Source organism: Xiphias gladius, chromosome 5 (genome assembly GCF_016859285.1).
Source record: "Xiphias gladius isolate SHS-SW01 ecotype Sanya breed wild chromosome 5, ASM1685928v1, whole genome shotgun sequence".
Lineage (NCBI taxonomy): Eukaryota > Metazoa > Chordata > Actinopteri > Istiophoriformes > Xiphiidae > Xiphias > Xiphias gladius.
Genome location: NC_053404.1, coordinates 19,758,637 through 19,773,140, shown reverse-complemented (window position 1 = coordinate 19,773,140; position 14,504 = coordinate 19,758,637). Strand labels below are relative to the sequence as shown.

Here is a 14,504-nt window from a genome sequence, read left to right as displayed (position 1 = left end):
AATTCAAGTTTGAAACAGCACATTGGGGGTATGAATACCGCAGCGGACCTGTGCTGTAAACAAAGACAAAGCAGTCTGGCAAGAATATTTTTAAAAAGGTTTTATACCACTTATTGCTGCGGTCAATTTTATTGCAAATTTGGTCTTCTGAGTGAAAAGCAGTGCTGTGTGACCAGCGAGATCCAATGCCATTAGCAATAAACAAACACAGACAAATATTCTGACCATTAGAATTTTAAGACGGTCTTCTTCTGCAGTTTTTGAAAACAGTCCTAAATAATCACTCTCTCATCTGAGAGAACATATTCATTAGAAATCACCGAGCCTCAACAGTTCACATTTAATATTAGCCTTCATGTGGAGAAACGTCTGACAATCTCCTGTCGGCAACAGCCACGTTATTGCAGATTAGCAATTAGAGCCCAGAGGTCTTAAGGGGGTTAATGTAACAGCCCTGTGCACTCACAATTAGATAATGCAGAGGCCTCTCCTATGCTGAATAACGATTATCTGCAAGAAAAATCTGCTGTTAGTGGTGTGGTTGTACATCATGTGAGAGGAAGCCGAGCTGCTTCCTCTCACTCTCCTATTACATTCTCCGCTGAGTTCAGCAGCTATTCTCCGGCATCTCTGTCTACGACTGTGGCACTCTCCATTTGAGCATAATAGTCATGAATTGCTGTTTGACATATTTTCTCTAGAATCATAGTAATGTGGCAATTCAGAATCCACTTAAGGGAACCGTGCTTGTCATTTCAATGCATGGTAAATATAATAAAAACTCAAAAAAGAACTCATCTCTCAGACTTGCTATCACTAGACTAGACTATTTCTGACTAGATGCTACAAAACACAGAACACACAGTGTCACTGTGATGTACACGGATGAAATTTGGAGCATGGCCAAAAAAGAAAAAGAAAAAAAAAGCCAATTAAAAAAGTACTATTTTCCATTGGAGCTGTCTATTAATTTTCACTGACTTTATCCTTTGATAGCACAAAGCACATAAAGGCTTCAATTTATGAGTAAAAAGAAGAACAAGTTATGTTTGGTATGAAAAAGATAGAGAGACAGATTTGATAGAGAGCAAATGGAGCATTTGCCCATAGACCTATCCTCTGCATTCACTACGGCTGGACAATATAAACGGTACAGAGAGTACACCGGTATGAATTTGCCCTACGGTATGGATTTTGACTATACCGTGCTGACCGGTGGAGCTCTCACAGATCTAAATTGGCAATGATGTAACTATACCAGTGGGAGGCCGCAATGCACTAAAATCGTTCCTGGTCTGCCAGAAAAGAAGATGATTTGCCGCAGGCTTCGTCGTCATGCGCCGGCGAGTCGCATGGGGAACGGGAAAGCCCATGCTGCTTTGTTTGGAAACGACGAAATGGCCGTAAGCAAGTGCACACAGTGAAGAAAAAGGAGCAGTTGGTTAAAAAAAAAGTCTGGTGCAACTTCCATTATATAGACATGGTGAATTGTCAAGTGAGTCGTAGGGCAGCGGTCAGGAGTAAAAAGCTGGCTGCAGTGCAGTTTCCATACCGGTGCTTTACCCCTTCAGAATCGTTTTTGTTGAAATTTCAAGAAAAACAAATGTACCGTGACAAATCCCTGCTTAAAAAAAAAATCTCAGTACCGCGATATAAATTTTAGGCCATACCACCTAGCCCTAGATTGGACCCAAATAAGGGTAACGTGGTCTCTGGATTCTTGGTGTATTTTAAGAAACATCTTTGCACGTCAGGAGGATTCTGTTGCGTTACCTCCCACAGAGAGCAACAACAGACACAACGAAGTTCTTGTTTTATAGAAGTCATCGGAACGTGATGAGGAAATGTGAGAGTCTCTCTCTCAAAGGGGACTCTCCATGAATTTAAATTCAGAAAGCAAACATCGTACCCATAACAGTACATGCACTGAAGGTTAAAGAGGAATCCAATCAGTTTAGAAGGGAGTCACACTTAGGACCCATAAAATGAAAGGAAAAAAAAAAAGATCTCAGTACCCTTTAATGCAATAAGGAGCATGTGATGGCATGCAGCAGCATGCTCCAATGCCTCATTTCTTACACTTGCAGACAAAAGGTCGCTCATTTAAATAAAAGTCAATAAACCACTTTTGCTAGAAAGGGCAGCCCTGTTTCTCCCACAACTTGTTTATTCCCTTGCTTCCCACCTGACAAGAAATGACCATCCTTCTTTTTATTGATGGCTCTTCCTCCCAGTCCCACCCCACACCTGGCTGAGATTTATTACTGATGTGGAGCCCACAATTTAATCTCTCAATGAGGACCTATAAGAAGGACATAAAAACCTTTTTCAACAAGACTTATGCACCGGACCCAACAAAGATAGATTTCATCATCTGACCATATGAAATTTACCAGCCTTACTGTTGATAGTGTGTTCCACATTGTTAAATATTGGTCACTTCAAATGCTCCGGAATTTAGCTGTAAAATGCTTGAAAACCCAAAGAGGCTCATCTAAAGCAGCAAACCTGTTTAAAAAAACGCCATGATGAGGACGATAGCCACCGTTGTAAAAATACTTCAGTGGGAGTAACTGCAAGTCAGCAGCTAATTAACATCGTCTCCAAAAATCGCAGGCTCCATAACTTGACTGCTGTGCACCATTTGCAGAGGTCTATTCAGTGATCTATAGCTAAGCCGGGCTATTCACGCAGAACCAGAGTAAAGCGCCAAACCGTAATCCTGTCGATCTATCCATGACATTCATAAAGCATGTCCAATGCGGTAACTGATTGTCTAGCACAACAATACTGCAATCACTGAGACGGGGAGCATGGCACAACAGTGCATACGTCAGCAACTAGATGACCCTACACTCTAGTGTTAATACAGTTATTTAGTAAACAGGAATTACAGGTAGAGATACAGATATATGTTTGAATGTAGGAAGAGAAACTGCAGTAAATGTGCAGATTACGTAAAATGTGTATAAAAACACTCCCCTATCAAATGCACGATTCATGATCTTATTCCTAAATTCATCTAGATATTTGTTGCCTAAGTAATTCACTGTCAAATGCAAAGTAATTTGAAAGGATAGCTCTTCTGAAGATTATGCATGAGGGGTGCCAGTGATTCAGCTGCTCATTAGAACATATTAAGAGGCTGAGGGCATTTACAATCGTAATGTATGTTGATGATGAATGTTGCGAGAAATTCTGAAAAGAACAGCTGAAATAAAAGCTAATGATGCCATTCATCTGTCCTGCCAAAGTAATATATTTCATATATTTTGCCCTCATGGGTAATGGACTTTTCCCCTGAATTGCCTGGATCATATTTCCAAATGGTGTGCTAATGTCCCAATCAGTATCACTTACTACCGTGGTCAACATTTTCCATTTGAGTCTTGACATTGATGGGCAATACTGTTGTGATTCTGGGTAGAAAATTGCATTCTGTATGTTATATCAATATCACCGTATTGTTTAGTCAAGTGTGATATGAGAAAAGGGAATCAAGCCTTAACCACAGTCTCTAAGATCAATAACAATCATGTACATTAATGTGATATGTCAAAAATCCTTGTTAGAGTATGTCATTTGCTATGCAAAAGATAACCTCACGTGAAAAAACACTTAATTCAGGTAACTTTTATTAAATGTATGGTAAAGCTGCTGCATATTGCACGTTAGTAGTTCATAAGGTCATTGACCTAGGTCACAGTTGCGTCAACAGCCACGGTTACAAACTTCCTCCATCTACAGACGCTGTAGTACATTGATATAGCTTTAGAGGTGAATATAACTTAATGGCTTCTAGTTGTTGTCGCACACCCTGGGGCTGCATCTGTCAATCTATTCTTTAATAGAATTATTTTTTTCTATCTCTGTCTTCTCCCTCTCTCTCCCTCTGTCTTCTCCCTCAACCAACACGTGTACTTCTATCTCTGCGAGGGCACTGGCGGACTAATACATTTCCCAGCCCCTTACCCCGATCTCAACTGTCACAACTGAATGCCTAACCACAACCCTTGCCCGAACCCAAGTCTAACCTGAACACTAAAACCACGACCTAACCCTCAAAAAGCCCTTTAAAAGTTGTGAGGATCAAAATGTCCTCGCTCCCAAGGTCTAAAACTCAAACTGGTCCTCACAAAAGATAGATGCACACACAATTTTTCTGTGGTTGCATACCTACCAGTGTAATCTCCTGCGTGTATGTGTGCATTTGTGCCTCCATCCCTATTACCTGACAGAGGTATGACACAACCCAGATAGCAAGCTCCGAGCTGTCAGCAGCAAAGAAATGGCTCGCAAGCCAATATCGATCAGCTATAATTAGCTTGCAGCATTTGACAGTGTTTTCTCTCCATCAGCAGCTCACCGGTACAACGACTACCTGCGAAAACCTACCACACAACCGGCTGTCATTCCGTGGTATGACATGACGCTGGCCTGACAAATTCACAAGCTCGGAGCCACCTGCGACATGCGAACATGCCGCCACACCGCCGCTCTGTCATCCCACTACTGGGCTGGTAGGACAGTGGCCGGGCGGTCGTTGGATTGACGGGTAGAGCTTCAGACCCAATAATGAAGGGCATCATAAAAATAAATTCGAGACAGCCGTAGGCCAGGGACGCACACACAGCACAGATGGGTGCTGAATGATTTTCACTAATTAAAACAGCACAAAGTATGAATTCTGACATGAGACTTACATATAGCACATGCCCTGGTCCTGCTGTCACCCACCATTAAAAACGGATCGGAATCAATTTATTCACAAAGTATAACAAAGCTGCAATAAATTCAATTACTCTCACCCTTTTCTGAATGTTTACTTATTTGTAAATATACTTGCTGGCGCAGGGTTGCTGGGCCATTCGGCAAACAATGCCGGTTTTCTATCAGCAGAGGGTTGCGGCTTCCATATGAATTCCTGAGAGGAGCGCCACATAATCCTCAGTTGCAGAAATCCAATTACAGCATTTTCTGCAGAGGTTGGTTACATTTCGCCTGTGAAATCACTCAAATTTATCAAAAATGTGAGTTTACTGCATTGCAAACCAGGGACCAGAAAGGGAACGCCGCCCTCTCTCAGAGTCCAGAATTCCCTGTAAAGCACAGCAACTATCCTAAGTATGTGGCTATCCCACAGCCAGTAAGATGAGCTACGGTTTTCCCACGTTTGTACCAGTGGTTGAGGGGCTTCAGTCGACAGAAGTATTTTGCACTGATGATTAATAGGAGATAATGGGCAATGTCGATATTTGTTTTTACAGCAGCACTGATGTGCTGCACCCTGACGTCACTGATGCACTGGCGTGCCATCTCCATTGCCTCAGCTGCTCCAGACAGGGCGAGCTGGCCTAATGGCTGGAGGGAACATTGCTGGGATTTACAGGTCGCGGCTTTGAAACCCCTACAAACGTCTAACGCGTGTCCATAAAAGGCCGTACATCCTGGCAAAAACGAGGATAAGGAGGACCCTTCACTACTTCTTTGCCGAAACATTCATTTTGACAAAGAGCATTAACTAACGGTCTGAAATGTTAATCTGAAACGTTTGACAGTCCCGCTTGGCATCTTGTAAAACTAAACACTGAGCAACGATCTGAGACACCAAAAAAAAAAAAAAATAAATAAAAAATTCAGGAATGCAAACATGATTATTCAAACAGATGGTATGAGTTTGGATGGTAACAGCAATCTTATTTCAGTTCCTCACACTACCTGTTTCTTTTTATAGCCGCCACGTCAACCGGTATGCTGAGCAGAGCCCCTTGCTAATTATGCCTATTTGTTAGGAAATTTTCGCCTTGATATGGGTGCATATCGTCAATCCGTCTCTACGAGCCAGGTCCCAGTCAGTCACTCTGCACATGCTTTATGCTAACCAGGTGGATATTTGCTTTTTTGAATTTGCAGAAGGTTATCACTGATTCCATCATTTGAATTCTGCATGCATCGACTCAGCTTTGTTGATTCATGCATTATAAATTGGAAACAACTGTTACAAGAAAGAAATGGACAAATTTTTTCTTCTCTTTACAAAAAAAAAAAATCACATACTGTGAAGACGTTTGTGGCTGTGATTCTGCTTCTTTTCTACTGAGCCAAATGGGTGTTTTGCAGTTTAAAAGAAGCCTTTGTCTGCCTGTCTATTAAACAAATCTTTTTATATAACCGATTACCATTGTTAGGGTAATGTCATTTTTAATTATCATCAGTCAGCTTCAACTTTTAATTAATGATGCAATGTACCTATTCTTTTTACGTTTTTTTCATCTTTAATTGTGCAGTTCTGAAACATTTTGCAGGTGCCTCTCCTGGGCACTTGTATTTTAAAAAAAAAAAAAACAGTGGAAAACTTGCTGTTTTTCTGTTTGTTTTGTTTTTGATTTTCATATCACTGTCAGTCAAAAGACAACCAAATATAAACTCCCATTAATCACGGATACAAAACTGATCATTTATTCAGTAGGCAGAATATGGTTTTTGGCCTGAGCAGCCTGTTGAGTTATCAATATACTTATCATCTACACAGTAATCAGTGTCACTTTCTCTCTGCCTTCAAATGCCTTTGTGCAGTGTAGTCTATGGAAACCATCACATGCAATGGGTGTCAAACATGTTGATTCAGGAAGACAAAAAAATGTATGGACTTTCACTGTTAGGCATTTGTCATTTTGTCAACCCGGAGTGAGTGAAAAATTAAAGGTTAACATCTTGTAATTTAAAGCAACCACAAATCACAAACAGTATATTTTCACAACAGCGTTTGTTGAGGGGGAATTTTGTACCGGATTGCCTAAGATTGTGCACAAGTCTTCACGTTGTTGTGGCCACCCGCTGTATGTTTTCTGTCAGCAACGCATTTTGTTGGCTGAGTCTAACAAGTAAAAAAAAGGACCGTGGACACTAGTATGACTACACTGTTGCAACAGTCCGCCTGCAACTCTGATCTCTCTCGAATACCACAAGCAAAAGCGGTATCAACTTTCACCAGGCCTAAGAATGAAATGGTTGTTCGCTGGCAATGCCATTTTAATCTGTCTAATTGGACAAAAAAAAATGAAAAAACTGTTTGAACAAGTCTGCGACACTAAAATCCTGCGATAATCTAGTATAATGAGGTCGCAGATAATTTGATGGATTGCAAAAGATTACAGGATTACAAAAAAACAAAACAATAGGAAACGAGAGCGATGATAAAAACGAACAACAGTTATACAAAACAGCTGCTCTTGAAAGATTCCCCCGTTACTGTCTGACTAAAACATACGGCACTGGAACGTACAGTGTTTTATTAGGAGACCGGCAAACCTGGGGAGACCGCCGGCGGCGACGAGACTCATAAACCATACCGCTGACGGCGTATGGAGGCCCACAAGAAATAGTCCCCTTTCATTTGGCTCAACTAAACATGTAATCGTTGGGGGATTGTGTTTGGTTTGTATTAGATATAGCTATGACTAATTTAAAAAAAAATATATGTATATATACACTCTAGGGTCACTTTAAGGTCAACATTAAGAAGGGTTACAGATAAAAACACTAATGGAGACTCAAACCACTCTAGTTCCCTTTTGTTGTTTAGGGTTTAAACTCATAAGGCTGAAATCCCAGTGGTTTCTTGCCAGTAATTATTGTTCTGTCGCCTCACTTGCAGACACGCCAGTCAAATGCCATTTCACACCATCACACAAATGTTGTCTAACTATGATCGTAACTGATCAAATAAGTGCTTCCCGATTTTTCTGATGAGGGAACCTCAGTTAGAGAGGGGGCTCTCTGCCCAGTTCATTCTACTGGAGACTGTAACCATTTTCCAACACAACCAGATACAAAAAAAAGTAAGCAACCACTGCCACAGGTCGACATGTGCACATGCACACACGGGCAAGTACAGTGACCGGGATAATGGCACGATGGCAGAAACCCAAGCAGCATAGAAAATGATAGAACTGTGTCTGTACGTAAGGCAGAAGACATGTTGGGAGCACACTGTATCCGTGTTGCCGATAAATCCAGCCCTGAGCAAAGCCACCACGGTATTCACTTCCAGCCTGGAGTCTAAAGCCCAGCACTACGGTAACTACACTTCACACATCAGTACGATTACAATCCAAACCAAATCTCTGCGTCACTTTCACAGTTACTCGGCTTTTTAAGCCCAACAAAAGTTGGCAAACAAAATCCTGCCGACTTTGTGCCGATTAACAATATATGAACCGAGCCTACATTTCGGAGACGTGCCGCTCCTCACAAAACGATAAGTTACAGCTCAAAGTGTCCCACCAGCTTGTCTGATAACGTAGCAAAGCACATAAAACGTCCCTAACTTAAAATCCATGAGAATCAATCGCCCACCAGCGCCCACACAGCGGGCGGGACAAAAACCGTGACACAGACATGCTCACAGGCAGCTTGAGTGGCACGGCGGCCAAGCAGCACAGAACGCCGTCTTACCTTTTGCAGTCAGAGACCACCTGGTCCACATCTTGTGTGCAAAACCATCCTTCGAATACTTTCCGTATCATGCACGCTGTGTATTTTCTTGTTTGTGAAAAAAATTTCACAACATGGAATGTGTTTGGTGGAGCAAAACGAAATCATACATTGCAATAAAAAAGATTTGAGAACAGGGGGGGGAGGAATCAAGCACAAACATTTAATAGTTCACATCTTTTTCACTTCAATACCAAACAAATGTCTGTGCGCATACAAAACACACACAGAGGCAAATGAGCAGTACAGCAGCCAAGCAAAGCATAATGGCACAGCGGCCAACAACGGCTCAGCACAGAATAGAATAAAATAAGGCAGAAGACAGAAGAGAAAGTCACCTCAAAGCCTGACACACGCCTGTGCATGTGTGTACACCCACACAAGCACACAAGACTGGGCAATATCTTTTAAATAAAATGTCCCAAAATTAAAATGAGATTTTCTTTTTCCCCCAATTTGTATCAAGGTAAAGTGTAATCAAAGTCGCACATTGTCACACTTTGTTCTACTGATCTGCATTAAAGCTGCAGACAGGAAATGGAAAACGTGAATGAAAACTTTCTATAAAAAAAAGGTTCTATAAAAGTGAAATTGCAGTTTAGATGTAATCATTCATTTGGTTTAGAGAACTTCGTAAAATGATGACTTGATTGGGATCATTATGTCGGCACTCAAATGCCACCGAAGATCAATAAATTAAACACACACACACACACACACACACACACACACACACACACACACACACACACACACACACACACACACAGCAGAATAATCCACGGCGCGGCGGCCTTTCAACGTGCAAACCCAAGCAGAGCAGGGGGCCAGGCGGCCTGCGAGCACCTCAAAACGGGGTCAAATTAAAAAAAAACGACGCCCTACCGCTTTGTAGTCACAGGTAACTCGGGAGTGCGCCGGCAACCTGCCCGTAGCAACGTCCTCGGGATTAAATTTTCCATCGGGAAAACTTGACGAATGTCCACTTGGAAGTTCAACCCCTCAGCCAGGTCCTTTTAAACGCTCAGCTTGGGGGGGGGGGGTGTCCCGGTTGTAGCCAGGCGGCAGGTAACCTCGTTGCGATTCACCCAGAACCGGCTCAAGTTCAACCGGTCGCCGTGGTCCAGCTGGACTACGTGAATTTCCACGGCGGTGACAGCTCCGCTATCACCTGCCTGGCTTTGTTTTTGTTTGTTTTTGGTTTTTGTTTTTCTGGTCTTTCCGAGGGGACTTTGTGTTTTCAAAGACGACCATAAAGTTTTGCATTTGACTAACTTTACCCCCGAGTCTTTTCATCACAACCTCGTCCTAGGCTAAGTCTTTTCATCCATCTTATGTTAGCCAGCCTTTCGCCTTCCCTTGCTAACACCTGGCGGCGGCGGCTCGCCCACCTTCCCTTAGGTAGACGCCCACCTCCACCTGCGCAGTTGAGCTTTAGCTGGCGCTCGCCTGCTCAACCCGGCCACCCTACAGCCTAACAAATAAATAATAATAATAATAAATGAATAAGTAAATAACTGGAGCCCCTCCCGTTTACCGTTCCTGCCCGGTTCTTCGGGCTATGGCCAACACCAGGTGGGTGCGCGCCATTTCAATTCTCCCCTCAGAGAATCTCTGTCCCCCGGAGATGAGCAAGGAAAAAACCCCGAATTGCCCCACGACAAGAAGATGCTGCTATCTAGTCTAGTTCCAGTTTATGTGAAGTGAGGGGAACCGGGGAACCGGGGAACCGGGGGGGTAATGTCCCCTGTCCTTCCGTGAAGTCTGCCACAGTGCGCCAAATCAGCCCCGGATTCGCCGCATAGGTGGTGGGAGGGCAGAGGGGCTCTGTGGTCCCACAAATTCAAGTGGACATTAAAATTTGTTGGGGTTTAGCTTTCCCTGCTGCACCGGAGACAGGTTGTGATAAAAAGAAAAAAAAAATGCCCCAGCATTTTTTTTTTAAATCATTATTATTTCAAATCAGGGACACATGGAAAAACAGAAGCCCTTATTATCATTAAATAATAATAATAATAACAATTATAATAATAATAATAATAATAATAATAATAATAGGTGCCCTTCTGGAGAAAATGAAACAGGTCAAGTATGACCGGGATGAAGTTTTCTGATGCGTCCCTGATGTTGTTGACCCACTATGTGTCTTTTGAAGCACTTGAGGCGTACACTTCCTTAGAATCCCGCGCTTTCAGCTCTTTTGGCGTCACCTTCTTGGCTTTTGCGAGGGCTGATCGGCTTCGGCTTTAGCTGATCCCCTTGTTCCTTTGCTCCAGACTGGAAGAGCTCACTCCCACTGCACCGCAAACTGAAAGAAATCTGAAGGGGGAACCTCTGAACCTGCGTCCAGGTTCAGAGGTTGGATCCGCAAAGTTCAGCGTTTTTCTAGTCTGCATTTGCATGCGCCGCGATGGGCCAACGAGGCCTGTTCCCATGTCAAAGGGCTCTTGCAACCGCAAACCAAGATAGTCTGGTTCCGAATTTTCGGGGGACACAAGTGTAGACTATTCTCTGCGGCCCTCAGTATCTCAGAAATTGGCTGTACTTAAATGGACAATCAGGTGATCCTTGTAAACTCACAAAGCCAGGAAATGCCATAAAATTGCATATTCGCCAATATTTTTATCCAGGCGACTATAAGTCATAGGTAAATACTATATGTCTTTGATTATAGACTATATATGTTTTGATTTAAAACAGGGGCTTCAGATGTGAAAATATAAATTTGTTTCAACACATTTTTTTTCAACATCACCCAAACACTGAGTGGAACGTTTTACCTGACTGAACTTAGCAATTACTTAACAGCACCTGCCTGAACCTAACCCAGCAGAGAGTTCATTTTGAAATCTGTTTTGTTTTATTGCCAGTTTGTCTAGTTTCTGGAGGAGGAGCGTGTTGTTCGCATTATTCATACAGACAATATAGTGTATAATCTACATTTCAGATTTTGTGCTCATTGCAGAAAATGTTATGGGATGTAGCTGTCACCCAACAAGGGTCATGTACTAAAAATAATTGAATGGCAATGAATAATGCACCATGGGTGAGAACATTATAATTCCATGCTATGCTTGTGTGAACTGGGCAATTTGCACTGAATAACCAATCATTCCCTGTGTGTTTGAGCTCGCATCTGCTTGTCTTGGGTTGTTTTGAACCGCAACCTACAGAGAATTTATAGCCGCATCTCAAATTTCCTCTCCTCTCCATGGCTCCCACTACGATGGAGGCTCAGTGGAAAATTGGCTGTATGCAAATTATTGTTTAATATTTACAAGTGGGGTAGAGAGAGACTAAATCACTGAAAAATTTTTTTTTTTTTTTTTTTTTAAAGTCAATGTTAGAGTGTGGATCCATTCAGCCATTGGCCAGTGCACACATAAGAATGTGATTACAGGACGGTAATCGTCAGCCAGAGGACACCACTGGGAAGAAGCTAGTTCCCATCCCAAAGCAGCCAAAAAAAGTAGCCACGTCCTTCTAGTTACAGCGGTGCTTGAAAAAAAGCCCCAGACTCAATCATAAAGTGTTGGGTTAAGAGATAGCTCCGCTCAAGTTATGGAAGATTTCTGACAGAGACAAAATTAATCCATTTTGCCACAAGCCGGCAGGTTTTTCTGGTCAGCTGGCTATATTGCATGCCTCTGCCTCGGAGCTTAAAATATCCTTTCTTGTCTCCCGGAATGAGACTGATGTTCAGCGGTGTTGGCGGAAAGTCCACGCCATCGATAAGAAGGCAAAAATCCATATCCATACTGTATAGGGTGGCGATCACGTTGCATGAGGGCCCCTGAAATATTTAAAATGCTTTGAACTGTGTAACTGATCTCTGCAGAGAGGCAAACATAACTATGTCAATAGGTTTTTCTGTCAACAGCCCGGAATGTGTTTGTCTTGTACAAAGAGAGCTGCCGTACCCACAGATCTAGTATATTAGCAAAGATGTTCTCTGACTGCAGTAGGGATATTTTGCAACTGTGCTGAGAGTCATCTGGACACTGACCTCCGCTATGAGATCGAGGTATTAGAAATTGTTCTGGTGGAAAACGAGTATTTACCTCTGGTTTTCCCGGCCCGATCTCTGCCACTTTGAGGATAAAAAAAAAAAAAACCCTACCTCCTCTCTCACATAAGAGAAGATTTTTGAGTCACGCTTGAATAGAAATTAGTCCATGAGTTGTCACTGCAGCGTAATTGCACTGAGAGAATACATTATTTATGAGAGATTTAGCCTCATTAATTTGTGAAACGTTCTGAAAGTATTTTATTTTTCTCATGACTTAGTGTTTTGCAGATCCTTGTAGAGACATGAATTTCTTCTTTGATGCGCAGTCAGTTTCCTCGACTGTCTCTGTGAAATAGTCTTCTGTGACAGCTTTTCCCTAGTGCTTACGGTGAATCCTTATCTGTGCCAATGTTTGCACTCAACCTGTCTTTTTTTTTTTTTTTTTTCCCTTTTTTGTCTTGCAGCTGCACACTGACCTCGATAAGGGGGACAATGCGGTCAAGTACACTCTCTCGGGGGAAGGGGCTGGCTCCATTTTCACAATTGACCAAACAACGGGGGACATCCATGCCTTAAGGAGTCTTGACAGGGAGGAGAAGCCTTACTACACCCTGCGCGCCCAGGCTGTTGATATCAACACCAATAGGCCCCTAGAGCCTGAATCTGAATTTGTAATCAAGGTTCAAGACATCAACGACAACGAGCCCAAGTTCCTGGAGGGACCGTATACGGCCAGCGTCCCAGAGATGTCACCAGTAGGCAAGTGACCATCTGCAGTGACTTGTTCTGCCCATTAAATATAGAGAGGCCAGTGCTATCAGTAATGAATTGGAATTCTTTGCAGTAGAAGCTTTGTTTTCTCCTCTTTCACCGAGGAAAACAAAAGTTTAGCTCGAAGAGCGTCACAGGTACAACCAGAGGGGCCAAGCTGCTGCCCCCGACCGATTTCGACATTTAATAGAACCAGTTATTCTTGGTGTGCCCTGAGTATATATTTCACAGCTCTGTCTTCATACACCACCCCCAGCCCCCAGCCGCCACCCCCCTTCCAGGGAGAACAGATCAAGGTAATTCGATGAGAGAATGCTTCCTCTTGATCTGAATGGCAATAAAGCCCTCAAAACTCCAAAAATCAGGAGTCTCTAGAGTATGAGTAGAAAAGCAGGAACAACACAGCCTAGCCCCAGTGAACACTGGAAATCACACACTACTCAGCTCCACCTGTTTGCAGTAGAATCAGAGAACCTTTCAAGTTTATCAAAAACACATCCAGCTCATGGAAGCAGGGTACAGAGATTAGCTTTAAACACCGCCCGCAGATGATCAAATAGATGATTGGTAGGTGAATAATCACTTTTCATTTAGATTATCACTTGAGCGTTTTTGTAATTTGTCAACTGAATTTACCAAACTATTTCGAAATGTACACTCCGACGCTGAAAGACCAGCTTTCTGTTATAAATTTCAAATCTTTAGCCCAATAGAAAAGCTGTTTTCACTGCTGTCTAACGTGTTAGCTTCATGTCTCTGCCCCTTTTATTCATTAGAATTTTTCCAGCCAAAATATGACAGCTTACGTTTTAGGAGAAGGTTAAATTTGAGTGTACAGTATTTTTTTGTTTTGTATTTTTTTAACAAATAGCAATGTAGAAAAAAAACATGAAGAATATCCCTAAGGTAATTTCTAAATTTAAGAAAATGCGATCAAGGTCTGGGCCATGATATCAAATCATCTTTACTGCAAAAACTTGTCAGTGCTTTTGTGGCTAGAGCCGGAAATGCCTTAGCGTCACATGGTGCTGCAAATCAAGCAGAATCACAAAATGTGCACTTACAGTCAAGCAAAGGAACGATTCGGATTATAAAAACAAAACTAAAGAAGCTGTTGGTTCAGAAATAATCTTCACTGTCACACATAACAGTTGATACCATAAAAATCAAAAGAAACGCTGATAATTGTTGTCAATTGAGGCAGAGCGACACCGTTATTAGAGATATG

The 14,504-nt window shown here is 42.3% G+C and overlaps 1 protein-coding gene and 1 long non-coding RNA gene across 3 annotated transcripts in view; one reads left to right on the top strand and one right to left on the bottom strand.

Moving 5' to 3' along the window:
* The window catches only part of LOC120789716, a 306,378-nt gene extending 296,499 nt beyond the window's left edge, over nt 1–9,879 (bottom strand). The window contains exon 1 of the long non-coding RNA XR_005707444.1: nt 9,382–9,879. This is a non-coding gene — a long non-coding RNA (uncharacterized LOC120789716). The remainder of the gene's footprint in view (nt 1–9,381) is intronic.
* LOC120789715 (cadherin-12-like) overlaps nt 9,467–14,504 on the top strand; it is a 46,816-nt gene continuing 41,778 nt past the window's right edge. Inside the window, exons 1-2 of one of the 2 annotated variants that reach the window (XM_040126650.1) lie at nt 9,467–9,506; nt 12,970–13,264. In XM_040126650.1, the coding sequence (XP_039982584.1) occupies nt 13,252–13,264 (13 nt within the window). In that variant the 5' untranslated portion in view covers nt 9,467–9,506; nt 12,970–13,251. Of the gene's footprint in view, nt 9,507–12,969; nt 13,265–14,504 lie in introns of those variants that run through there. The other variant, XM_040126649.1, reaches the window with a different exon arrangement.